The following is a 26,686-nucleotide window of genomic DNA, read 5'->3' as shown; positions in this document are numbered from 1 at the left end:
AGCTGGTTTCTTTCATTGCATTCTCCTAGATGTGGAACCTCTCCCCAGAGTTTCAGGGTTTTGATAGTAATACACCAGTTAATTCAAGCTCTCTTTCTTAGTGGTGATCGATAAATACAAAAAGGGCAGTTTCACTGTACATTGCTTTATAACTTAAATACATATTACTTAAATATGTCATTTTAGGGAATGACAGTAAATTTCAAGTATATATTAACTACAGGGAATCTTTCCTTGTGTTCAAATTACTTGAGACATTTTATAAGAGTTTAGGCAAGAAACATTATTAATGGTGTCATAAATAAGTATTATAATTTTATTAAAATGAAAAGACAATATTCAAAATAATGCAACAAAATGAATAAAATCCTTTGTCCAATACTGTACATATAAATGCAGAAATCAGTGCATTTTTCTAAAGCATGTTTTAACCTTCATTTAGTTCATACTAAAATATAATAAGCTTTAAATAGCTCAAATAATATCATTCAGCAGTTTAAACTGTAAACAGCTTGTTTAACTGTTAAGAGAACATTGTGGTAATGTATCTCCGTTAGTGAGCACCTTCTCTTTTGTGCTTATCTATACAAGATAAATACATTAAAGCATGTGAAAACATGAGCACAAGCTGTGTGTCTCACTGGATTGAACTGAAGCAGCAGAGCAGTCACTTGTGAGAGTCTTAAAAAAAGCAGAAAGATGCTGATGTGACCTCTGGAATTAAGACATACTGTGCTATTGGTCAGAAGTGTTTTACTTAAAAAGCAAACAATCCCCAGAAAATACTGAATAGGAACCAGCAACACAAGGCCAGCTTGTGTTGTATTTGTTTATTAATACAGTCTAAAAAACAAAAAACAAAAAACACAACACACATCCCCGCACAAAAACTCTCAATCATATAGCTAACTGCTTCATTATTGCTTAAAACTGACATCTTGAAAACTGGCAACTAGCATGCTTTCCAATATGAGCCTAGTGTGTCCCACTGTCTCTGTGAGACACATACTACAGGGGGCCACCTTAGTGGATGGGATCAAGTAGGAAGTGAAAAGGAAAAATTATTTGCTAATTCTCTCTTCATTTTTCAAAATGTGAGACATATACAGGTGATAATACCGTTGCCAGATAAACTGCTAGCCCCTCCCTTCAACAAAATAAAAAAAAAACCTGGAAGAAGTATTAGACCTTGGGATGGTTTTTCAACTAGGTAGGTACAGTCATGGTAAAGAATGTATACCCTGCCATCAATGGAAAAGACCAGTTGCAAAAATAAATGAAACAAAATATAACAGGCCTAAAAGTCAGAAATCTTCAAACTTACTAAACAAAAATAATTTTTAATGATTCTGATCTAAACAATACTGTATTTTCTTCCATTTGCTCAACTTTCAGTCTATCAAGAGTCTTTTCTCCAGCTTGAGTTTTTATTATTCTGAATATATATTACTCTAACATAGTACCTAACTGGTTAACCTGCCACTATGGTCAATGGTTACAGCACAAGTTTATATATTGTATATGATGTATTCATATATAACCATCTTCCCATCCCCCCTACCATCATCACATCTTTAAATTATAGACTCGAAAGGACTTTTTCTCCAATGCTAACAAAATCAGGGCTTCTCAGCAGAACAGCACCTCACAACTGCTCTAATCCTCCCTCTTTGAGACAGAGAGAGTACAACTTTACTTTGCCATATAAGACCTTTTTCAGTGACTCTTAAACAAATTGGAAAACTGCTTGAGAAGCATTTGCTCCTATGTAACCTCTGCTGAATTCTGATCCCAAAGTCTAAGGAGAAACCACGTAGGATAAATGTTTACGCTTCACATGGCCCCCTATGTCCATTTTTGTTTTGGAGTCCAGTTTTTCTGGGGCCGAAACTATACTGCAGTTAGCGGATAGTGGCTGGATTTGGGTGCTTGCACTGGTTTCTTCTGCTTCCCTAAAAAATTTTTCATATTTGTCCAGGTATGGTGGTCTCTCAGGTAGTAAGTAATAATGTGTTGAACTAACCTTCTTCCCATTTTCAATAATGGGCAGAATACAGGGAACCTTACTGGCAGATCCTTCGCTGTTCTGTCTTTGCAGGGCTTTGTTACTGACATACTTGGGGTCAGGGGCAAAGCTCTGAGTAGGGGGCATGACCCCATTGAGGTAAGACGGAAGGCTTTTAGGGCTTGGTGTGCGGGAGTTACTCCTTGATAAAGGTTCTCTGGGTGGTACTTTGGGAGGCCTGTCTTCATCACTGTAGGTGCTAGAAGTCACTTCTGCTGACCACCTCCTATAATCAGGCTTTACTGGCCTAGGAGGTATGGGAACCCTGGGGGGAACCTCAGGTTTGTCTTCATCGGAATTTGGAGAAGCTCTGTGTAAATAGCTGGATATCCGAACGGCTGGCTTGTTAAAAGACCCAGCTGGTCCCGAATGAGATCTTCTTAATCGTCGGTGGGTTTGAGGTGGAGGATTTGAAGTTTGGATGCATCCATTTTGGTCCCGTGCATGACTGAGATCTTCTGCTGCAGAAACAGCTGGAGTATCAAAATATGCATAATTGATCTGTCCACACCCACGGAAGCTTCGCCTGCCAGGAACTCCATATTTGAAGTCAGAAAGTGTACAGTCTTCTAAAAGTAAGTCTGTATCTGAGCTAGTTAGGAATTCTACCTCACAGTCTGTCTCATCCAGAGAGAGGTCTTCAGAGATTGGCAGTGGCGGAAGGGGCCTGGAACCCCGTTCACAAAGAGGTACACAGGGGAAAAAGGAAGGTGAGTTTTTTATGGGTGTTAGGGGAGGGGTGGAAGCACAAACCCCATTTACTGAAAGTTTCTTAAAACCACACGCAACTTGATCCTCTTCATGTTGTCCCAAGTATTCACTTGGAGGAATAACAAGAGGGGGCAAGCTAGACTTCTGAGGTGGACCATTTTCTGCAAAGTAGTGACCATCCATCAAAGCAGATTTTGAAGTATGCCCTAGAATGAATAAGAGATATGAATAGAAGATCAACAAGCCTAAGCCTCTCTCCACCCGAGGGAGGTAAAGCCTCAGCTACTTGTGCTTCTAGGGCTTTCTGCCTAAACTGTCAGTGAAATACTTGACTGCCTAACCCTAAGGATACCCATGCAACAGCCACAGGTGTAATTAGAGACCAGGGGATTGTTAATGCACATGATCTGGTTCAAAGAACAAATTATCTCTTCCATTTCCCTTGGACCTGTGCACTGTGCACGCCCACACATCTCAGGCAAGTTCTGTGACGTGTACAATCTTCACAGAAGCAAAGAGCATATAATTTACATGAATACCATATGACACCAGCCTTTGCGACTTAAGAGATGTGACAATACAAAGCAAGGAGGGCATGGATGAGACAAGATCAACTTACTGCTGGCATCCTCATCATATTGCAAGTAAATGGACTCACCTGCAATGTTTAACTGATAAGGAGCTCTTGACAAAAATCCATGGAACATAATTTCACATGAAAAGTCCTACAGACACACTTGACTAAGTTTTAAATAACATTTACACTCCTTTCACCTACCACGTTCAAACATGCATTCAATATTATTAAGAAAGATTAGAGATCTTGTTCAAGGTATCTAAAAATTAAATGTGTACCACAGCTGGGATTAGAATTTAATTGATTTTACAAGATCACCCTTCCACCAGTAATTCTAGGTAGGACTCTGTGACTCAACGTAAAGGCAGCAGGGGCCAATCATTTGTGAAGAGCACGGGATCCCCAGAATCTGTTGCCACTAGGGGTCAGACTATTGTTGGAAAGAGTTCAGGTCGTTTCCTCATTTAAAAAATAATGCTGGAGGACAAGCGAATACTAAACAAGACTGCCAACTTCCTCTTCCCATGTTTAACTTCATTACGATTTTCTCAATACATACCATTGGATGGTAGGTGCGTCTCAGCAGCGGAGTTCAGATTGTAGGCCATGGTTATTGGGTCAATGTTGAAAAAGTTACTAAAAGGAAAAATATCTTAGTCATAAACACACAGCAGTCATCCCATCTACCTCATTTTCACATCACAAATGTATACAGATTATGTGGCATTATATTCCCCACTTACTTTTCAAACTCACTGCGACTTCCCCAGCAGGTCTTTGTATTCCCCATGGCTTGGCCATTATGTAGAAATCCAGTTTTTAATGGGACTCTAATCTCCTGAGCAGCAACTCCTGCGGTTGACATTGTGCTGTATTTTGGGATGACTCCAAATTGTGAAACCTAAGGATTTTTAGTCAACCAGTAGCTTTCATTCCCTGGAGTAAAAAGGGGTGGGGGGTGGGGGTGAGAAATGAGAGAATAAGGGAAACAATTCAGAAATACCTTGATTGGGATAGTGTAAATCAGAGCATAAATAGTTAGCATTAGAGAATTTGGGGGGATGTTGACAGAAAAGTTTAGTTTTAGACAAGCACTTATTCTTATGGCTTTATATTAATTCTTCTCATGAGGACACTTAAATGTAGGTATTAAAAATAATTCTTTGGTAACTACTAATCCAAATCTTCAAATGTTTCAGCAGAATGAGAAACAGTCTATTTCCAGCAAAGCAGACCTCTTACTGTAGAACCTGACAGCGGCACAACAAATTGCTCTCACTTGCCAAAGTATACAAACCTTTCTCTAATCTCCTATTAAACTGACCTTCCAGTGTACGATTGTATGGGGTATGAAGCACAAGTGAATTGTACTTCTTTTTCCGAAACTCAAAAAGTAATTTCAGAAATTACTGCAGAACTAATATTCACTAAAACCCAATGCTTAACTTAAAAATACTAATTTCCATTATCCTGTAAAAATCAAGTTCTGCAACTTCAGTGGAAGCCTGGAGAGAGCTTCTTTCCTCCTCCCTTTTAAAGACAAACTTAAAGGTACATTCTTTACATTCTCCTTTGTGAAATGCCTAGTAATTCCTGTCTTTCCTGGCTGCAAGGCATGGATTACACAGCTAAATATATTTTTCTTAACCTAGTATTATTTCATTAAACTCTACGACCCTCACCACCCCCCCTTGGCAGATGTTACATGACTATTTCCCATAGCCTCTTTTTTACTTTACTTCTTAATTATTCTTTATATGAGCATTAATAAGCATCAGTGGTTGGATTCCTGCTCTCACTGCCAGAAGGTAATCCATCTCAGATATTCATGTATTTACTTACAGTTGTTTTTTTCCTTTTAGGTACTAGAACTTTATCATCTCTGTATAACATTGCCTCGTGGGCTCTGTACACATATGCTTTATCATATAACACCTTCTCATTCTCTCAGTAATCATGTGCACACCACACCCACTGAGGCTAAGCAGTAGTCTAAGGACTGAGAATGAAGCAGAGATGCACAAGGCACTTACTTGCTCCTGGGGTGGGGGGAATGCAGATTATTTTTTCATTTTTGTTTTCAATGGCTCAGCAACTACAAATCTAGTTTTTACAAATCTGTCACCTCCTACTACACTGTGAGCTCAAGAACACAGGCTAGGTCCCAATCACTTTAATCACCAGCACCTAGGACTTAGTGGTGCTCAATGAGAATGATTGTTGAATGACTGTACCATGCCATCCAATTATTGTCATCCATATCGTGAGTGTATACAATGTGTAAGGCGTTGGGTTTGTTTTTTTTTCTTCAGCTAAAGATCTAAAAAGTACTCTTGCAAGTGTTTATTGCTTTTTTCAAGTAAAAATAATGTTCTGCAGGTTAAAGACTGCAGTGATGATGGAAGGAGGGTGTGCCCAGACTTTTCACTCTCCTAAAGTCAGCTACTTTGATATACTAGGCAGAGATTTAGAAATTGGTTTAAAATATTATTTCAAATTGGCCAAGGATTCTTTTTCTTTAATCCAGTGTCTCAAAGATATGATTAAGAGGGGAAAAAATCCATCACTTTAAGAAATCTAAATCATTGGGGGTTTTTTTTGTTTTTATGGTTGGTTTGGTGTCTTAACTGAAATGAAGCAAATATGTTATTTCTTCATTTTAAAAATTTACCTGAATCAGTAAACGTATAAAAAATTTAGAAAATGAACTTGATAAAAAATTGCTGAGTTCTGTGTACCTACTTAGCCCGGTAGTTTATGGTGCTTTTTCCAGGCACTGGGCAAGACTACAGGGAAACTATCTGTAGTAACATAAAAATAAAAGGCAAGATAGAAAGAAGAAAATGGTATTTAAGTAGTTTGAAAGCACACGTTTGAAGATCGCTCATCCAGATTACAGGCAAATGCTGCGGGGGATTCTGGAGGCCCAGCCCCCACCTGTCTGCAAGCCAACAAGTCCTCCCAGTAATTACTGTGTCAGCTTCTAATGCCATCTAAATCTTAGCTTTCAACAGAATGATTGTGTAACTATCGCCTCTTCTGAAATGCCTTGGAATTCCAAACTTACAATTCAATGTTACTTAAAATTATTTATATGTTCTAAAAAAAGTTATTTTTAAGCATTGTTTCCATCACTTATTTGTTAGCTTTCTTAAGAAAAAAATTTTTTTTAGTATAAAAAGAATTGTGTTCACTAAGCCAGCTCACTTCTGACCACAATAGTGTCTTTGTGTATTCATAGAAGGTGACCTGCCTCTAAATTTCAATGGGGAATTGTGAATGGGCCATGTTATGAAACTGTCCGAACTTCCTACTTGCTTGCATGGGAGAAGCTGAGGAGGGCAATATAGTAAGTGCATGTTCTCTTCTTTTGGAAAATAACTTAAACCATACACTTATAAAAGGCTAGGTACCATAGTTTGGAAACAAACTTTTTAAATATGTTCCTTATATTGTAAATAGAAGGGTACGAAGTCACCTGAAACTCTTGTACATCTCTCTCAAAATTCTTTAGCATGCAATAGATACAGTCCTTGGGGGAAAATGAATCAATTTGGTCAGCCTCAAATTAAAAGAAACTCTGCTTAAGTGAAATATAACTAATGCTGCGGTGTTTCAAATTTTATTTGTTCCCTTTTAACTGAAAAACTTGTGCCTAACAATTGATTAGGAAACAACTGCAAAAATGTACCTCTGTGAGAAAATAAAAATTAAAGTACAAGATGGCATTGTTAGGAAATGCAAACTGTTAATGTTAATCCAGGCAGTGGCTTAGACCAGGATCCAAATTAATTTTGGACATAATAACTTTCTAGAATTTATGAACTAATTGCTTCAGCCTTTAGCAAAAACTCAACAAAAAATTTTTTTAAAGTAATTAAATACCAATCTCAAACAAGAACTACCTTTTCCTGTTAATATCTCTTGGTATTTTTCTTTTAATTCAAGGGGGAAAAACACCTTACAAAAAAACACATTTGTTTTTTGAGGTCATCCTTTTATTTTCTTTTCGTACATTCTCCCTTGGAGTTTAGTTTTAACCCACACTTCTATGGCTTGAACTATATCCAGGCAGCTTCTGAATCAATGACTGAAGCCCTGGGTCAAACATCAACTTAGCAACTTCTATTGTCTGGTGATTATCTTTCCACTTGGATGGTCCCCTGGCACGTCAAACTCTACAAACCAAACTCCTCCTTTCACTTACTCCCCCTCACCCCCAACCTCCAAACCAATTTAAGGTCTAAGAGGATCACACTTCTAAAGGCACCATGTTCAAACTGAGGCTCAGGCAATATACATTCAAATCACCAACTACACTGCCTACTTCTACACTGCTTCTTCAATCTATTCTCTTTTCCATTCACTAGCATCAATCTGCCTCCTGTCTGAAAACACCCAATGCATCCTACCCACCAGTACCAGATCAATAGAGTCCCCTACACTACAGCTCAAACTAAGACCTTCCATTGCTCAAAAATCCTCCAAGGCTCCTCCGCCTGGCATTCAAGGCCTCCACAACACTGCCCTAAATCTACCTTTTTCTAGCTCTTTTCCAACTTATCTTTTAAGGTCATCTCTTATATGGCCTTCTCCATGAAACCTCTGCTTTCCATGAATAAACCAGAGCAGTGTGTTGCTATGTCCTGCATTCCTGGGTTCTTTTGTACCATGCCTCGATTTTTCTCCCACCCTTCAAATCTTCTAGAAGACAGGACTGAGGTCTGACTTATTCCCCCCGGCCCCTCCCCTGTAGATCCAGGCACCATTAGTTCCTAAAAATTATTTATTAAATGGACATTGAGAAAATATCCTTATTTGTAAAAAAGAAGTTACATGAAAATTTCATATACACCGTAAGTTAATAAAGAACTAAGGGAAAGAAGCAAAGATTTGTAAGGGATAAACTTCATATGCTATAGTGATAGACTGCCTGATAATAATGCAACATGTTTAGGACATACAACATGCGAGGAATTTTTATAAAACTCATTTCCAAAATTCTAAAGTAGATAATTTGCAGACTTGGTAAAAATTAAAAGTTTAAATGGTTAACAAGGTAACTTTCTACTGTGGTTTCTGTTGTACCTTATGTATCTGAAGGGATTAGATTTGCAGGGATTCTTAACTTTTTGCCCTTTGCCAGTCAGGTGAAAACCAAAAATCCCTTACTAAGTCCACACTATGCTGTGTATTATTTAATAAATATTATCACACTCGCACCAACACGTTCCCACAAAAATGTTTTCTTGAATTTTTAATTCAAGCTCATGGACCTCCTGAAATTTCTCCATGGACCCCTTGGGGGTCTGTGAACTCCTGGTTAAGAACTCCTGGATTAGGGGGCTGCATCCTGAAATCTGAACTTTACCTTCTCTTACCCACTATTCCTTCTGGATTACAGTATACCTACTGTGTTTTTGTGGTTAAATTTAAGGTCACCTTCCTTAAAAAAAAGTTACACCAAAAAGTACATTGCACATTCTTTGCTAAGGTTCTCACAAGCCTTTAGTATGAGAAGAGTCTCTTTGAAAAAGTGTCTAAAAAAACCAGGCTACCTTAAGATAGTAACCTAGATATGCTTACCTTGCCACTAGATCTTATGAATCAATCTCAGGAGCAATGCACAAGAGGAGGAGGGGCACATTTTTTGTCATGCAACTCATCCAGTTCTGCCCAGTGCTTCCTTAAAAGTATGTGATGTAATTTCCTTCTTTCAATCTGGTTTTAGAACCTGATTTCTGTTTATTCAGAGTGATAAATGGTCTTTTCAGGTACATTTAACCATTACCTACAGAACTATTTCCATACCCAGAGATATAAGGTAACTACATTTAGAGTCAAAATTTGTAAAGTTAGAAATTGATTTAGGGACATAACAATTCCATGATTTTAGATTCTCCCCAAATATACTAATGTCTGCATTTAAATGTCTAAAAGGACACCTTTGGGAAAATTAAAACAAAAAAACCCACCAATTTTATTTTATTAGTGTCTAAATCACTAGTAGCCAAGCTATCTGAACCAGTGAATTTTTAGTTTACCTGTTTCATAGAACTTATTTTAATTATTAGTCTGAGAAAATTAACTGATTTGATATTCATCTAACATACTCAACATTTATGATGGCTTTAATATGTAACCGGAGTTTGTTTACTGAAAACAAAAGGACAATTTTGCAGATTCTTTAAAAATAAAGGCCCTAACTCAAGTTTTTTCTCAAATTTCATTTTACTTGGCTGTGATTTGGGATAGGGAAAGGAGGAGGAGGCAAGGTAAAAAAAAATTCCTTCACTGAGAAAAATTTCCTTCATTAAATCCATTGAAAAAGACCATGGAAAGCATACAAAGGCTTTAAAAGCATAAATAACTTTTAAGCATTTTACATTAATAAAATGTAACAAATACTCCTGCTGCATGGATTTAAGCTAAACTTGGTGGCTTCAGAAAGAGTAAAATGTGGTTCAATGTGGAAAGAAGGAATATTTTATCTTGTTTGTAACTTCCATTCCTCAGACTCCTAAACACATCTAATTCATTGTGGTCTATATGTAGACAGTGAAAATTGAGGCAACAAGGAAAGTAATTTATCCAAGTGGACAGGCAGAAGAGCTCTAAGCAGAAGCAAAATCTTGAGACTGCCAAACCAAAGGTAAATGACATAGTTTGTTGAATAATTCAGAATGCTTTCTAGTTAAGCAATTTAAGAAATGGCAAGATATAAGAAAAACTTGTTCAACTACCAGTCATCATTGATAGCCTTTTGATTCACTTGGTCTCTGACACACTTTTATTAGTGTGATAGCAGGAATATATTTTCTCTTTTTTTGTACTTCTCATATAGTACAGTCAAGAGCAATAAACACAGAGGATGGAAAAATATTTCTTTTTAACATACACATAATGGATTTAACCATAAAATAGAATTCCATCCTATTCTTAATGGATTCTATTCTATCTCAGTAACAATGAGTACAATGGTGGAAGGATGGGAATAAGTCTTTAAAACTCCAAATTGATTTCACAAGCATTTAAGTCACACAATGGTTGTGGCATGATAGTGACAATGAATATAAAACCAGTAAGAATAGATAGCATCCACTGGTCATTTTCCTGCCAGGTGCTGTTCTAGGTGCTTTTTGTGTATTAATGTCTTTATCCTCTCAACAACCCTTTGAAGTGGGCTACTATTATTACCCTCTTTACAAGTGAGGAAATCAAGGCACAGAGAGTTAAGTATCTTGCTCCGGATTTAAACAAAGGAGTCCATACTCTTCACCACCACACTTGCCTTTTCTGGTCCCTAGGGCTCTTTAAACAGACAGGATAAGATTTAACCTTACAAAAGTACAACGTTCAATTTATATAAGGAGCTCTGATATATTTTTTGAGGGATTTACTACTTGTAAGAGTTTTGCTTGGGTAACCCTTAGCCTCTCAAAGTTCCTGTTTTACTTTAACGCCTTCAAAATCTCCTATAAGAGTTATTTATTATAATTTTAAAAGGGTGAATTTACGTATTAATTTTATATTCTTTGACCACTTCAAACAATTCTTTTGAAGCCCTAGATCTTTAGCAATATGCCGAAGCCCCATTGCAATATAACCTGTTACAACATGGTATTTGATATAACAAAGATTTGTCTTTACTGGTAAGACATAAACCCAAAGGGCCTTCTTTTAACACAGTCCCACAACCTGGGCCCAATGATGGCATTATAATCAGGCTGTGTTGTAAAACCCGAAATTTAAGGACAAAATACGCTATATTTGTAAAGCACTCCACAAATTACAAAATACAAAGTACTTTCTTACACATTATCTCACTTAATCCCCACAACATCCCTGTAAGAAGAGTCAGGGATTACAATCCCCATTTTGCAGATGAGGAAATAAAGTGAAGTTAAATATCTTCCTCCCAGTGAACAGACAGGCAGTTACAGCACTCCTGCCCTACAGCCCAGCATTTCTTCTGCTACACTTCACGATCTCTCCTTTCTGTAGTATCTTCATTTTAGGTAACAGCTGCCTTGCTCCTCCTCACATTCAGGTTTGTAATTGGGGAAAGTAAAACAGAGGAAGACTAAGCCAGCGCTTGAGCCCCAAGTGCTGGTCAGGTGCAGAGAGGAACAGGAACTCAACCCAGGCTTTAGCTCACAAATTCTTCAGAGCAAGGATTCATTTATTCTTTTCACAGTTATTTATCAAATACTTATTCTGTGTTATATACTAATGCTAGATGAGAAAGAGATGGGCTTGCTGCTTGCTGAAGCCTTCAATCTAATGAGGGAGAGAGACAATAAGCAAGCAAACAATTTCAAATTGTAATAATTTCCAAGGAAACAAACAGGGAAGTGGGAGGATAAGGAGGTAGAGGAGGCCCTATTTACACAGGTGGTCAGGGGGACCTCTGAGTAAGTGACTTTTGACATCAAAATCTAAAGGATGAAAAAGTGGCAGCCATGGAAAAAGTTAGGCAAAGAGCATGCCATGCAGAGTGAGTGGTATTTTTTTAAACAATCTATCTAGTCAAGGTTCACATTCTGTGGGTACTTCAAAAGAGCTTTTCGATAATGTCTTCTAATCCTTATATTCCTATTCCTACTCTTTCCTCTGTTTAACTATACTGTTTCATTGAATCATAGCATTTTAGAGTTGTAAAGGACCCTAATTCACGCAGCCAGGGCATCAGAGTCTAAAGTCATCATCTGTTGAGGCCTGGAAATCAGGGACTTAACCCAAGGTCTTTTAGTAATACTGCCCAATTTTATGGTATAAAGAATTTGACTCAAGTATCAGACTCCAAATCTCAGAATCTTTTTATCCCCCTCTGAAATCTCAATCTCACACTAACTTCTCCTTACCTTAAAACTAATTCTCTATTAAGTTAGTAACTTATATTCAGGACCCTAAAACAAAGCATATTTACACTGGGTGAATAATGCCAGAATACCTCAACTGGAGAGTATTTATCTAGTGAGTTATTCATTAGCTTTTATAAAGCATGGTCAAACACCAGCTCCAAAGGATGCTAAATGAATCCATGCTCAAGAGGTACCTATTCAGATTTATTTAGATTCCAAGTTGAGCTGTTTCTCCCGGAACAGGGAGCCTATGACATTCAAATTCCTAGAATTACCCTTGTCACCACCTTTTCCCTCCTCTGCTCACCTTTCTAAAGCAACCTGATGGTATGCAGACAATCAGGTCAGTTTCAAGCATGCGAGATTGTACCTGTAATTTAGGTAACTTGCTTTTAAAAGCTACCTTAGTATTAGCAGAAAGAAGTATTATCTGGTGCAACTTCTGAGAAGCAGCAGATAAAAGTAATTTTCAAACAAAAAAACCCAAGCCTATGGTATACTTAGATCTCATGAAAAGAATGACCAGTCTATTGTGAACCAAAGCAGGAAAAACAATTCATTAAAATAGTAATTTTACCTATCTGTCAAAAATATGAATAACCTAGTCATTTCATAACAGCCATAAAAAAAAACTAAACAGATTTGCTTTCCCATCCTTATCAGTGACTGGTCCAATCCTGCTGAGCCTTAAAAAAAAAAAAAGTGCTTTCATGCAGTTATTTATCAACCATCAACTATGCACAAGGCTGTATAAACAGAAGCTGTACAAGGCAGAGTTCCTGCCCTGAAGGAGTTTATAGTCTATCTGTTAGGTTAAAACTTGTTAGTCCAAGACCTCTGTCACATATTAGGTAGTGTTTGTTCACTGTAACACACCTGAAAATAAACCTCTATGTGAAGTGAGGGAAATGACAAAATAAGTGTCTTGAGTACATGCAAAAACCTACATTTCTCTCTTCAAATGCACTAAAATTTAGATAAGAGCTTGGTTGATAACTTGCTGATAACCAGTCATAGTTAGCATGCTAACAAGAAAGTAACCAGCTTCTTTTATTTTGGTCAGTTGCTAAAATATAAGTAAAATATCACTTAAAATTGTGTAATTACAGAAATACGAAAAAAAAGTTAAAAAAAAAGATTAGGTATGGTGAACTTAGATCTTTCAGTCTCCTCAACAAACTTATACCCATTGTATTCTTAAGATACATTTATAAAGCTCAAATCTTAACAGAACACTAGTTCTCCAGAAGTGTTTTTTTTTTAAGGCATTTTAAACTCACCTTTCTTCACCCCTGACAGTTGCCTAGAAACCAGTCCGGCCCTACCTGTGTTGCAGGTGTACCTCAAGTCACCACCACATCTCTTTTAAAGCTACAGTCTCTTTTCTGACTGCACTTAATATTATGACTAACAATCTATTCATATTTTTATCAGGTAAGAGACTGGTTTCTTTCAAGCAATGACGAAATCCTAATAAAGACTAAGCAAGCACCAATACAGCACCAATCACAGTTAAGACATCTAATTTGTACAAGCCCATGAGATACATATGAGAAATATCCAATAAACGTTCACACTTTGAACACATAATTCTGCAATTTCGTTCCTTTCCAATCCGTGTTTAGGACATTCAGAGCAAAGAATCATGTTTTTAAAGGAAGGGGAAAAGGGGACACGAAGCTCATGGATGAATTAAAAATCACTGACTAGGGCCTGCCTTCTTCGCTGAGGGACTGAGCAGGGACCCCGAGGCTGACTGCGACCCGGAGCTTCAGGCAGCTCCCACCAAAGCTTCTAGGGCAGTGTTTACGGGCACACGGTGGTGAAGAGGGTCACGCAACCCCGATTTAGAAAAAAAGAGAAAAAGCAAACAAAACCAAAACCCTTCGGTCGCCGAGAGGAGTCCACAGCGCCCGGAGCACGGCCCTGGCGGGGCGGGGGCCGCGGGAGACCACAGCCGGCGAGAGGAACAGAAGGCAGGCGCCGGCGCCCCGCGGTGCCCCCCCGAGCGCCGGGCTCGGGCTCGCCCCCAGCCAGGTCCGCGCCGCTGAGGGGAGCGTCCACCTCAGCACCGCAGGCGCCGGCCCCTCGGCGCTCGCTCACTCCATCCTCGAGGGACCCGGCGGCGCGGCGACCCTCGGCCCGCGCCCTCAGAGGCCCCCGCCCTCGCGTCGGGGAGTCGGCCGCTGCGCTCGGAGTCCCACGCCGGGTGCTGGGGGCTCCGAGGAGGCGCGGCGCTCCCCACCCCCTCAGCCCCCAGGCCCCTTACCCCGGACGAGCCGCGGCTCCCCACGGCGCTCTCCCGCGCATGTCCCTCCCGGCTGGCTCAGCGCCTCCGGCTCAGGGGCCCGGACATCGCGCAGGCGCCTCGCCGCTCGCCTCTCTCGTAGTCACTGCCTCGCACTCGGCCGCCGTCGCCGAGGTCGACGCCGCCGCCGCTATATAGCCTCAGGGAGGAGCCGTGACGTAGCCGTTCGCGCCCCACCTCCCTCGCGCAGCCAATCCGGGCCACGAACCGCTTAAAGGGGCGATGCCGCAGCTGAGGCGTTTGCGTGGGGTCCACTGGGGCGTCGCGCGGCGGTTGCGGGAAGCAGCCTTAGGAAGGGTTATCTGGGCTGACTTCGGCGTCCAAGTCTCGCCTCTGCCAAACTCGGACGGCAGCTGCCCAGCGCCGGGAACGCCTTTGCACTGATTTTTCCTCAGAACTTTGCGGGCAGCCCGGCCTCGGCCGCGGTTCCTGAGAACCCCAGTTTCCAGCCCCGGGAGGATTTGTCCTCGGGCGCCGGCAGGCGGGTGGGCCGCGGAAACTCGAGCCGGCGAGGGGAGCCCGTGCGGGCTGCGCTTCTGCGGGTGCCGTTTGCCTTCCTCCTGTCCCGCGTATTTTGGGGACAGTGGAGGGAGGGCGGGCGCGGGCCGTGGGGGGTCAGTGAAAAGCAATGAGGGGCGAGGCCTCGTGGCCAGGGCGGGCCCGGGGATTTTCAGAGGACAGGAGCGAGTAGGTTGGCCTGGCCTAGGCTCCTTCGGGCCGAATTTTCTAGAAAGCGGCCTCTGATGGCATTTGGTCCGGAGGACCCCCCCCTTCCCCCCAGTTCCCCTTGACGTCGGAGGAGCCACAGATGCCCCAGGCCAGAACCCCGGCAGGCCCGCGGGAGGAGGCTCCTCAGGCCGCAGGTGATGCAACTTGGGCTTATAGTTTAACCGTAAAATAAATAATACAAATGATAACAAACCAAGAGTAACTAAAGTAAGAAAAAAAGCAAACAGACAGAAACCCTCCAGTTTTAGCCAGCACAAATTCCCCGAATGGTACTGCGTGGAGTAGAGGCCAGAGCCCTCCCGCTGACCTCTGGAGCCCCAGTGGAGCCCCTTCCCGCATCTCAGCAGTGCTGCTGCAGGTTATACATTTGGCTCTAATTGTGGTAGTTTAACATAGGGAATGAGATTCTGACCTCATTATCAGGTTAACTATTAACTTTGCACCCCATGAAATGATTTGCTTTTTCTCTCCTATTATTTACTTATATTCTTTTACATTTAATTCAAAAGCCTAATTTGAATTCAAGGCCTTAAGAGGGGTGTGTGGGGGGGGGATGGAGGAGGGTGTTGGTGAATCTGAAGTCTCCCTTTGCCCTCTCAGTTGTAATATAAACAAAAGTTAAGCAGAGAGAACTCTACCCTCCTTTCTGATGGCTCCTTCTGGCCTATGGGGCTGTTGGATTGTTTTCATGCCTGTGCAATTTATCAACAATTCAGTATTTATTCCACCTCTCTGCGAATTTATCGTCTTTCTTATTGACACTCATTTATTATTATTTTAGGATGATGGAAATTAGTCACAACTAATTGTTGGTTTTCTTATCAAACTAATTAGGTTTATTGATGTGCAGAAAATCTATGCAGATTTTTTTTCCCCATTTTGGTTTCATTCTGTAAAAAGACTTGTTTCCTCTATGTTTAAGGCTTGCCGGTATGCTCTTATCAGCGTATAAAAAGGATCAGCCTGAGAACTTGCCAGGGAACATCTTTTCAGACCTCACAGTACAGCATTAACTGAATGGGGACATAGATGAGCTCAAATTGCATCAGAAAGGAACCCTAGTTATGCTATTTCAAGTCACTACAATATGGTTGTAATTTATGCTTTGGCTTTATTGGCATGATTTTACATTCCCCTATTCATAAAAGAGTGATAATCACCAGAGCAACCATCAAACCACAACCCTTCTTCAGAGAAAGAAGATCAACAGGATACTCACTGTATAGCTGTGAGCTGTACGATGTGTTAATGTTTTGGTAAATTATCAAAAATCTTGAAGTAATAGTGACTATGAGTAATAGTGATTAATGCAATTTTTTTCTTTCTGATCTATTTAAATTTGCAAAATAAACATCTTGATTTAATCATTTTTTGCGGGGTGGGGGGAGGAACAAATTAGGCTGATAGCTTACTGAATTTAGCTTAAAATTATATTCAGATGATATGACTTTCTCAGCTGTGGAGGAATTACATGAAAAGACTTACATCCACAAATATTTTATCTAGTAGTCTATTAGTGATATTCTAAGTAATATTCTAAGTATCTTGAAGTAATACTAACATACTGTGTTTTTCAAGCCATCATTCATCAGTCTTCAACAGATCAGAAAACTAGAGTAGAAGTTTGGAGAAAATATTCTCTTTTAATTGAACCTAACTTATTTTATATTGTCTCCAGTAAGAAAGAGATTTAAAATGACCTGCTTTATGATACATAGTAGTGACCATGCTGTATCAGATCTGTTTTACATGTCATTATTCTAGAATGTTTTCTTTCCAGGCGATGATTGAGAAGCTAATAAAAATTGGTGCCAGGTACTATGACAAGAATAGAACTTGCTATTTTCTGGGGTTTTTGTTTTTTACTTCCTTTTCTTTCTTTTTTTAATGGAGTGTGCTAGATATCTCTAATTTTGTTCAGATGACTGCAGAAGCTGGTAAACTGGTTGCTGCTATTGATGCATAACATACTCCTATTGGTCTTTTAATATAAATTTGTATATACACATATATATGTAATTTGAATTTTTGGAAACTTTAGCTGTGCTGTCATCTTTGAAAAAAGTATCCCAGTTTTACCGTATTGATTTGGCATTGTACAGAAATTAACAGCCATATTGGTCTAGAAATGTTAAACTTAATTTTTTCCCACATTTGTACAGGGTAACACACTGTATTACATATGTAAGGTCTTACCTAACATGGGTTTGATTACAGAAACTAACAAAGTGTTCTCTAAAGTCAGACAATATATTTTATATCTCTTATAGTCCATTTAATTTTCAAGGCCATTTCCCATGTAGTTATATTGATTATTTTTAAAATATAATAAAACATAAATACAACGTCAAAAACGTTAAATAATATTGGCCCAAATTGTCACTTTTGTACTCACCCTTCTTTGAGCGTAAGAAGATACTGTCCCTGGAGTGAGAACAAGGATGAGGCTCTGGTTCAGAAACCTTAGAACCACAGACACTGTTTTCCGGAGGACATTGCTCCATTATTTCCTCTCAGAGTAAGAAGCACCAGGTCATGTGTTAGCATAAATGTGCTGGACAGTGGCCTTATCAGCCTTCCACATTTATACTTTAATATTATTTGAGTCCTTTAATAGAGTATAAGCATGTTGGACTTTATTCTTGATTATAGATGCTTTCGTACTTCTTTGTTCATAAAGAAATATTGTAGAGACACTTTTCTATTGCTCTCAGTTGTAGAACCTTTGCTTTATTTCTGTTTATACGTGATATAAATTTGTATAAATGTGTATTATGCACTTTTAAAAAACTAATTTGTAACTAAGTATGCAAGATTTTAAAAATACTTGAAAAATGGGAAAATTGGGTTTCTTATGGGACATTTGTTTGGTATGCTGCATTGTGTTTTAGAAACATCCATGTACAGGTGTATATATACATGCATCTATATATATATTCAGTAAACTTGGCAGATTATTTTAAAGCATCTGATAAAAGCCTTGGATTCATATCCATGAAGAATACCCATCACAATAGGGGCCTTCTCTAAAATAGCACAGAAAAACATTTCTTTGTATTTTTCCATTTTTCTTTTTTTCCTGTGCATAATTAAGGACACTTCTTTCCCTTTCTATCTTTCCCCCTAAAATAAGGGGAAAAATTATGTACAGTATATATAGCCAATGAAAATACTGAGTGGGCTGATTTTAGTTTATCAGTCTGTTGTTTTGCATGTTAGGGCCAAAGCATAACTGCTTTTTTTAGTATGATTTTTAGACAGGCTGTTTGTGTGTTTATTTTAGCTGAGCCACTTTCCCTACCTTAATGTTCTTTAAAGAACATTTGATTCTATTGGTGATTATTGTATTTCTAGTTCTATCCTATTTACAGAACTGTTATAAAATTTTAATTGTCCTGTAGATATATTAATTTAATATGCAGCTATTTACAAGACAAAATTTTCAAGTTTCTTTTAAACATTAAACTGATTTTTAAATTTTATCAAGTTTTAACCTCACATTTTCTCCCTAGTAAATGCTGTATTTCCTTATAGCTGGCAGTAGGGTGTGCTGTAACCCCTTGCCAAATTAATTAATTAATTAATTAAAAATATTAATGTAAACTTTTCATTAAGAGATTTCAAAAATATATCACTTTCCTTCATTGCCACCAACACACGTGAGGTGTGTTTATATAGATGCAAGTTCACAGTTCAGTATACACAGCATATATGGAAAGTCAAATTGTTATGTGAGAGAAAACTTTGAGATGTTTACTCCTTTCGATTTAGTTCTAAAATAACCTGGTAACAGCTGTTTTAATTATGAATACAAGAAAAATAAAAATAGTGTAGTGATGAAGGCATAGGCTCTAGAATGATAAAGTTTGGGATTGAATACTAACTCTAACACTCACTAGCTCTATCATTTTGGGCAAGTTACTTAACCTTTTGATGTCTTGAAAGATGGGAATAATAGTGGTTCGTACTTCATATGGTTATTGGAAAGGTAAATGAGATCATACATGTAAAAATACTTAGAACACTGCCTGATCCCAATCAGGGCTCAGCATACATTAGTGGTTTTTATTGTTGCTGTGATTCTCATTATTGTTGTTGTATATTCTTTGAGAGGTTTTTGAACACGTTTCATTGTAAGATTCCAGAATTCTCTATTGATTGTTAGTATACATGAGTAATATGGCCAGCAGGTTTTTTCATTGTTAAATCTCTGGAGTATAATGATTCATAAGATAAGATGTCTTAGTTTTCTCTGTAGTATTTCCACTAAAGACATAAAATCTTAAGCCAAAGAAAGAGATCTGTAATAGTTAAATTTCAGGCAACAGCAATCCTTGGGGAGATAGGCTTGGGCAGGGAGAATCTTCTCAGCATCCATGAAGGCCAGCTAACAAGGAGTCATAAGTCTATGAGCAATTACTTGTAACCCCATACTCATAAACATTCTTTAGAAAAATTAATTTAGGAGATCAGAACTTTTTAATATGAGTGACCTTAAATTTTTTCTGGAATGCAAAGAAGGGATATAGTCAGTCACAACATACAGTAACCTTCTAAGAACTGAAATGAATGCCAGCATTTCTTGGGATTTCTAACTTTAATCATTCATTCATCAATAAATATTTATTGAGCTCCTACTCTGTGCTAGATATACAACAGTGAGCAAGAGAGACAATTACTGTCCTCAGAGAAATTTCAGTAGAGCGGGGATAGACAAGTATGCAGAAAGTCCTAAGATAGTGCTGTGGTATGGTCCTGCAGGGTCCTGGGGAGTATATAGGAGAGGTGCTGACCCGGGCCTGGAGAAATTGGGAGAGCATTCCCGGACAAAATGAGGTCTTCACTGAGAACCAAAGGATGACTAGAGTCAATAAGGTTAAGACTAATAGGGAAGCAAAGCAAACAGCAGGTGTTCAGAATGTGACATGTTTGCAGAAGTCAAGTTTGCTATAAACTACAAGAAAATGAGAGATGAAGCTGGAGAAGTTAGGTAGAGGCCAGATTTTACTTGATCTTATAATTCATGTTAAGAAGCTTAGACTTTTGGGAGGGAGGGGTAGCATACGAACACAGGAGAGGGTTAGGAGGTGGTGGAGAGTAAAATGCCGAGAAAATAATATCAAAATATAATAAAGAGGGTTACCTGTTTAGAATGCTCGGAGGGGAGGGTCTGATGCAGGACGGGCTCCTGGGGAATGTCTAAATGCTCATTCTGCCAGAGTGGGTGACACCATGGGGTAGAATCCCAAGTAGTGAGAGTGGGGGTGGACCCACATCCTGGGGAGGACTAATGCCACCAAATAGAGGGAACTCTATCCCTCGAGAGAAAGGGTGGCTCCCAGGGCATTGGGGCAGATGAGCAAGTTAGGCCCTAAACACTATTCCATCTATCTCTGGAAGTGGCCCCTCAGGAAACGGAGGTTGGCTGTCACTGTGGGCACCAAGGTGGAAGGGAAAATGGACGTTAAATGTGTGGAACCAAAGTAAATGGGGGGCAAGGGAGGAGTTTCTTGAGAGTACATAAGGATGGATATAAAACATGTAATATTACACCATAACATATAGGAGACGATAGACTGATAATGTAAACCATAATGTAAAACATAGGAGAACTAAAAATGTAAAGAACTGTGTATCCTAAAGTATGCACCATAATGTAAGCACAGATATTACCATGTTAGAAAGCTAATATCTCAGACTCTGTACATCACCTTAAGTAAATATGATGTGAATAGGGTGTAAGAGTATCGCTGTGGAAGGAAAAAGGTGTTGTGGTGGATGTATGGGAGTGCTGTATATTATATATATGCATTGCTGTGGTCTAGGACTCCTACGAAGAAATGCTGAATAATTAGGGGGGGGGGGGAAAAAAAAAGGATAGGATGTGGAATTTTTTCAAGTCAACATTCTTTATCTAAGTTCTTTATCTAACTTTATCCAAGTTCTTTATCCTTTAAACCCATCGCTATATGCCATTCCCTAGTAAGGGACCATGACATTATATTGGGCTTCAAATTTCGGGGAGTTCTGGATCACAGAGTGTTTCAACAATGGCAATGGAGGGATACTGGTATGGGATACCAATGACAGGTGATATATGGCTGACAGGGAGCTGTACAGAACATATGTCCAGGGTGCATGGTAATGATTGGATATACTCATAGTGGCAACAATTAAAAACCCAGCAGGGGGGGTACTGGGTTCCTGGCCAGTGGTGCTCTGTCATGGTCCCTAGGGGAGCAGCGATAGTCTCCCAGGTACAGCGGCGGGGACCGGGAGGGAGTGAGGGTTCAACAGTGAGCCCCTGATGCTAATGACTATGCTTGTGAGCTGATAAACCTAAAATAAGAACAAGGCCTAGAGCAACATTGTGCCTGGGAATTTCCTCCTGTCAGCCTTCATGTTACTCAAATGTGGCCAGTCTCGAAGCCAAACTCAGCATGTAAATGCAATGCCTTCCCTCCAGCGTGGGACATGACACCCAGGGATGAGCCTCCCTGGCAACGAGGGACCACTATCAAATACCAACTGATGATGCAACTGGAAAAGGACCTTATATGGAAGGTTCAATGCAGATCAGCAGAATATCCATGTCTACATAAAATAACATGACTTTAAAATGCTGTTTGACCTAAAGTAAGGGGGAAATGGAAAGGAGAAATGAGTTTATATGGCTACGAGTTTCTAAAAAAGAGTCTGGAGGCTGGCAGAAGGATTGCCCTCATGCACAACTGAGCAGAGTCAGAGAGACAGATAAAGCAGATACAACCCCCAGATATTGGTTCCTATGAAGGCTAAAGAGACCCATGAGAGTTATGGTCATGGCCGATGGGGTTTACTACCAGGGCAGATGGCCCCTCTCTGGAAATGGTGTTTATGTGTGATGAATCTGGACTCAGATGGGATCTCCCTTCATAAGACTTTCATACTAATCTGCTGGAGGTGCAGTTAACGTTGGGGTTTAAGATATAGTTAGGGGATTTGAATCTCTGGACTGATAATGTGATAGCCAGGTCCTGAGCCTCAACAGACTCCAGCACCTACAATCTGATTTATTGGACTTACCACACTCAGCTAAGATGGAGTTGAAGAAGGACAATCACCACACCATGGAGCCTAGAGTGATTACAACTGAAAATGGGAGGATGGCAGCCAGCATCCATGTGGAATCTGAGCCTCCTCTTGACATAGAGGTGCAATGGACACAACCAATCCAATGTCCACATAGAAGAGGTGGCATTGGATTGGGAAAAGTGGACATGGTGGACGATGGGTATGGGGAAGGGCAGGAAGAGATGAGAGGTGGGGGCGTATTTGGGACGTGGAGCTGCCCTGGATGGCGCCTCGGGGGTGATCACCGGACATCGTGGATCCTCACAGGGCCCACTGGATGGAATGGAGGAGAGTATGGGCCATGATGTGGACCATTGTCTATGAGGTGCAGAGGTGCCCAAAGATGTACTTACCAAATCCAATGGATGTGTCATGATGATGGGAACGAGTGTTGTTGGGGGGGGAGAGGGGGGGTGGGGGGGTGGGGTTGAATGGGACCTCACATATATATTTTTAATGTAATATTATTACAAAGTCAATAAAAAAATAAAATAAAATAAAAAATAAAAAATAAAAAGCTTAGACTTTGAGCTAAGAATAGGGGAGCCATTGGAAAGGTCTAGCCAGTCAGTGAAAGGTTTAAATTTGCATTTTAGAGAAATCACTCTTGTTGCCATAGGCATTGTGTGAACAAAAATAGTTAAAATTCGGGACTGGGAGTGTGTGTGTGCGCGTGTGCGTGTGTGTGTGCATGCTAAGTTGTTTTAGTCCTGAGCCATCATTTCTGGCTAGGGCATTGGTTCTCCTAACTAGAATGCAGAGACTTGCACCAATCTCAGGCAATAATTTTCAAGCAGGCAGGAAACAAGGAAAGGAGCAGAGAGGAAGAGACAAATACACAGATATTGGGAGAGACACAGAGAATGCTAGGTATAAAAAGCTGCCTTTTTTATTTAAAAAATTTATTGAGATATATCCACACACCCTACAATCCTTTTAAAGTATACCATCAATGGATCTCAGTATAAATACAGAATTGTGCATTCATCACCACAATAAATTTTAAAACATATTCATTGCTCCAAAAAGAAAAACCCCATACCCTTATACCTCCCTTATTATTGACTCTTAGCATTGGATTGATACCTTTGTTAAAACTGATGAAAGAATATTAAAATATTACTTTAAAAATTAAAAAAAATATTTTCCCCCCTTCCCTTCCTCCTGCCCTGCTGTTTTTGCTGTCTGTGTTGTCTTTTCTCATTTTCTCTCCTCTAGGACTCACGGGGATTCAATCCTAGAGATCTCTGATGGGGAGAGAGGTTCCCTGTCAATTGCACCACCTCAGTTCCTGGTTTCCTTGTGCTTCACCTTGACTCTCACCTTTTCTCTCTTTTGTTGCATCATCATATTGCTGCGTGACTCACTTGTGCGGGGCACTGGCTCACCATGCAGGCACTCAGGGAGGTACTGGTTCACCGCACATGTTTGCTTTCTCTTCTTCTTTTTCACCAGGAGTTCCCAGGGATCAAACCCAGCTCCTCTCATATGGTAGGTGGAAGCTCTATCACTTGAGCCACATCTGATTCCCCAAAACATTACTTTTAACTGTAGTCCATAGTTTGCATTAGGTGTCCCCCCATATACCACCCTGTTATTAATGCCTTGTAATAGTGACACATTTGTTCTAGTTCATTAAGGAACATTCTTATATTTGTAATTTTAGCTAGCGTCCCTATCCCAGCAGGGTTCTCTCTTATCCTTTAGCTTTCCTTCTAGTGACATTCATGACCCTAAAACTGCCCTTTCAACCACAATCACACATTTAAGTCAGCACTGTTAATTATACAATAATGTGCTATCATCACCTCTATCCATTTCCAAACATTTACAATCAACGTAATTTGAAATTCTGCACAAATTAAGCATCAGCTCCCCATTCTTTAATTCTATGTCCTGGTAACCTATATTCTAGATTTTAACTCTGTAAGTTTGCTTATTATAATTAGTTCATTATTAGTGAGATCATACTTCAGGACTTCATTCCTTCTTAAGTTGAATGATGGTCCATCATAAGTATATGCCACATTTTGTTTAACCATTCATTAGTTGATGGACTCTTGGGTGGTTTCCATCTTTTGGCAATTGTAAATAATGCTGCTATACGCATCAGTGTGCAAAGGTCTGTTTGCATCCCTACTTTCAGTTCTTCTGGGTGTATACCTAGTAGTGGGATTGCCAGATCATATGGCAGTTCTATGCTTAGCCTCTTGAGGAACTGCCAGACTATCTTCCACAGTGGCTGCATCATTTTACATTCCCACAAGCACTGAATAAGTTTTTCTTTTTCTCCATATGCTCTCCAAAACTTGTAGTTTTCTGTTTTTTCAATAGTGGCCATTCTAGTGGGTATGAAATGATATCTCAATATGGATTTGATTTGCATTTCCCTGATAGCAAGTGATGTTAAGCATCTTTTCACATGCTTTTTAAAGCCATTTATACTTCCTCTTTGGAAAAATGCCTCTTCCAGTCTTTTGTCCATTTTAAAATTGGGTTTTTATCTTTTTATTGTTTTATGATTTCTTATTTATTTATTTATTTATTTATTTATTTATTTATTTATTTATTTATTTATTTATTTATTTCTCTCTCTCCCCTCCCACCCACCCTGGTTTTCTGTTCTCTGTGTCTATTTGCTGCATCTTTGTCAAGCAGCACGGGAATCTGTGTTTCTTTTAGTTGCATCATCTTGTTGGGTCAGCTCTCTGTGTGGGCAGCGCCATTCCTGGGCAGGCTGCACTTTCTTTCACACTGGGTGGCTCTCCTTACAGGGTGCACTCCTTGCGCGTGGGACTCCCCAACGTGGGGGACACCCCTGCGTGGCAGGGCACTCCTTGTGCGCATCAGCACTGCGCATGGGCCAGCTCCACACGGGTCAAGGGGGCCCGGGGTTTGAACCACGAACCTCCCATGTGGTAGACGGACGCCCTAACCACTTAACCACTGGGCCAAGTCCGCCGCCTATTGCTTTATATATTTTGGCTATTAAACCCTTATGGGAGGGAAACGGACTTGGCCCAGTGGTTAGGGTGTCCGTCTACCACATGGGAGGTCCGCGGTTCAAACCCCGGGCCCCCTTGACCCGTATGGAGCTGGCCCGTGCGCAGTGCTGATGTGCGCAAGGAGTGCCTCGCCATGCAGGGGTGTCCCCCGTGTAGGGGAGCCCCAGGTGCAAGGAGTGCACCCGTAAGGAGAGCCACCCAGCGCGAAAGAAAGTGCAGCCTGCCCAGGAATGGCGCCCCCCACACTTCCCCTGCCGCTGACGACAACAGAAGCGGACAAAGAAACAAGACGCAGCAAATAAACACAGAGAACAGACAACGGGGGAAGGGGGGGAATTAATAAATAAATCTTAAAAAAAAAAAAAAAAACCCTTATGGGATATGTGATTTCCAAATATTTTCTCATTGAATAAGCTGACTTTACACTTTCTTAGCAAAGTGCTTTGAAGCCCAAAAGTAATTTTGAGGTGGTCACATTTATCTGTTTTTTTCTTCCATTGCTTGTACTTTGGGTGTAAAGTCTAAGAAACCATTGCCTACCACAAGATCGTGAAGATGCTTCCCTACATTTTCTTCTAGGAGTTTTATGGTCCTGGCTTTTAAATTTAGGTCTTTGATCCATTTGAGTTAATTTTTGTATAAGGTATGAGATAGGGGTCATCTTTCATTCTTTTGGAATGGATATCCAGTTCTCCCAGCAACATTTGTTGAAGAGATTGTTTTGTCTCAGGTGCGTGGACTTGGAAGCCTTGTCAAAAATAATTTGACCATGAATGTGAGGGTCTATTTCTGAACTCTCAATTCAATTCCATTGATCAATATAATCTATGTTTATGCCAGTACCATGCTGTTTGATCACTGCAGTTTTGTAACATGCTTTAAAAGCAGGAAATGAGTCCTCTAACTTCATTCTTCTTTTTCAAGATGTTTTTGGCTATTTGGGTTCCCTTTCCTTTTCAAATAATTTTGATAATTGGCTTTTCCATGTCTGCAAAGAAGGTTGTTGGAATTTTTATTGGGCTTGCATTGAATCTGTAATCAATGTGGGTAGAATTGACATCTTAATGATACTTAGTCTTCCAATCCATGAACACGGAATATCTTTCCATTTATTTAACTCTTTTTAAAATTTCTTTCAGCAATGTTTCATAGTTTTTTGTGCACAGGTCCTGTATATCATGGTTAAATTTATTCCTAGATATTTGATTCTTTTAATTGCTACTGGAAATGGAATTTTTAAAATTTCCTCCTCAGATTGCTCATTACTATTGTATAGAAACACTACTGACTTTTGCATGTTTATCTTGTATTCCT

General features: G+C 39.8%; 1 protein-coding gene across 2 annotated transcripts; it reads right to left on the bottom strand.

Moving 5' to 3' along the window:
- Nucleotides 1–286: 286 nt before the first annotated feature.
- Nucleotides 287–14,656, bottom strand: ERRFI1 (ERBB receptor feedback inhibitor 1). 2 transcript variants are annotated; one of them, XM_004455739.4, is made up of 4 exons: nt 14,487–14,656; nt 4,097–4,289; nt 3,913–3,989; nt 287–2,982 (listed from the first exon to the last, which is right to left on the bottom strand). In XM_004455739.4, exons 2-4 carry the CDS (start codon nt 4,216–4,218, stop codon nt 1,799–1,801), a joined length of 1,383 nt encoding a protein of 460 aa, XP_004455796.1. In that variant the 5' UTR covers nt 4,219–4,289; nt 14,487–14,656; the 3' UTR covers nt 287–1,798. The 2 variants fall into 2 exon arrangements, with proteins under 2 accessions (XP_004455796.1, XP_058160468.1); XM_058304485.2 differs by lacking the exon at nt 14,487–14,656 and having other exon boundaries at nt 4,097–14,171.
- Nucleotides 14,657–26,686: the final 12,030 nt, after the last annotated feature.

Source organism: Dasypus novemcinctus, chromosome 9 (assembly GCF_030445035.2).
Source record: "Dasypus novemcinctus isolate mDasNov1 chromosome 9, mDasNov1.1.hap2, whole genome shotgun sequence".
NCBI classification, from domain to species: domain Eukaryota; kingdom Metazoa; phylum Chordata; class Mammalia; order Cingulata; family Dasypodidae; genus Dasypus; species Dasypus novemcinctus.
Note: the sequence above shows the minus strand (reverse complement) of the source record. Positions and strands in the feature narration are given on the sequence as shown.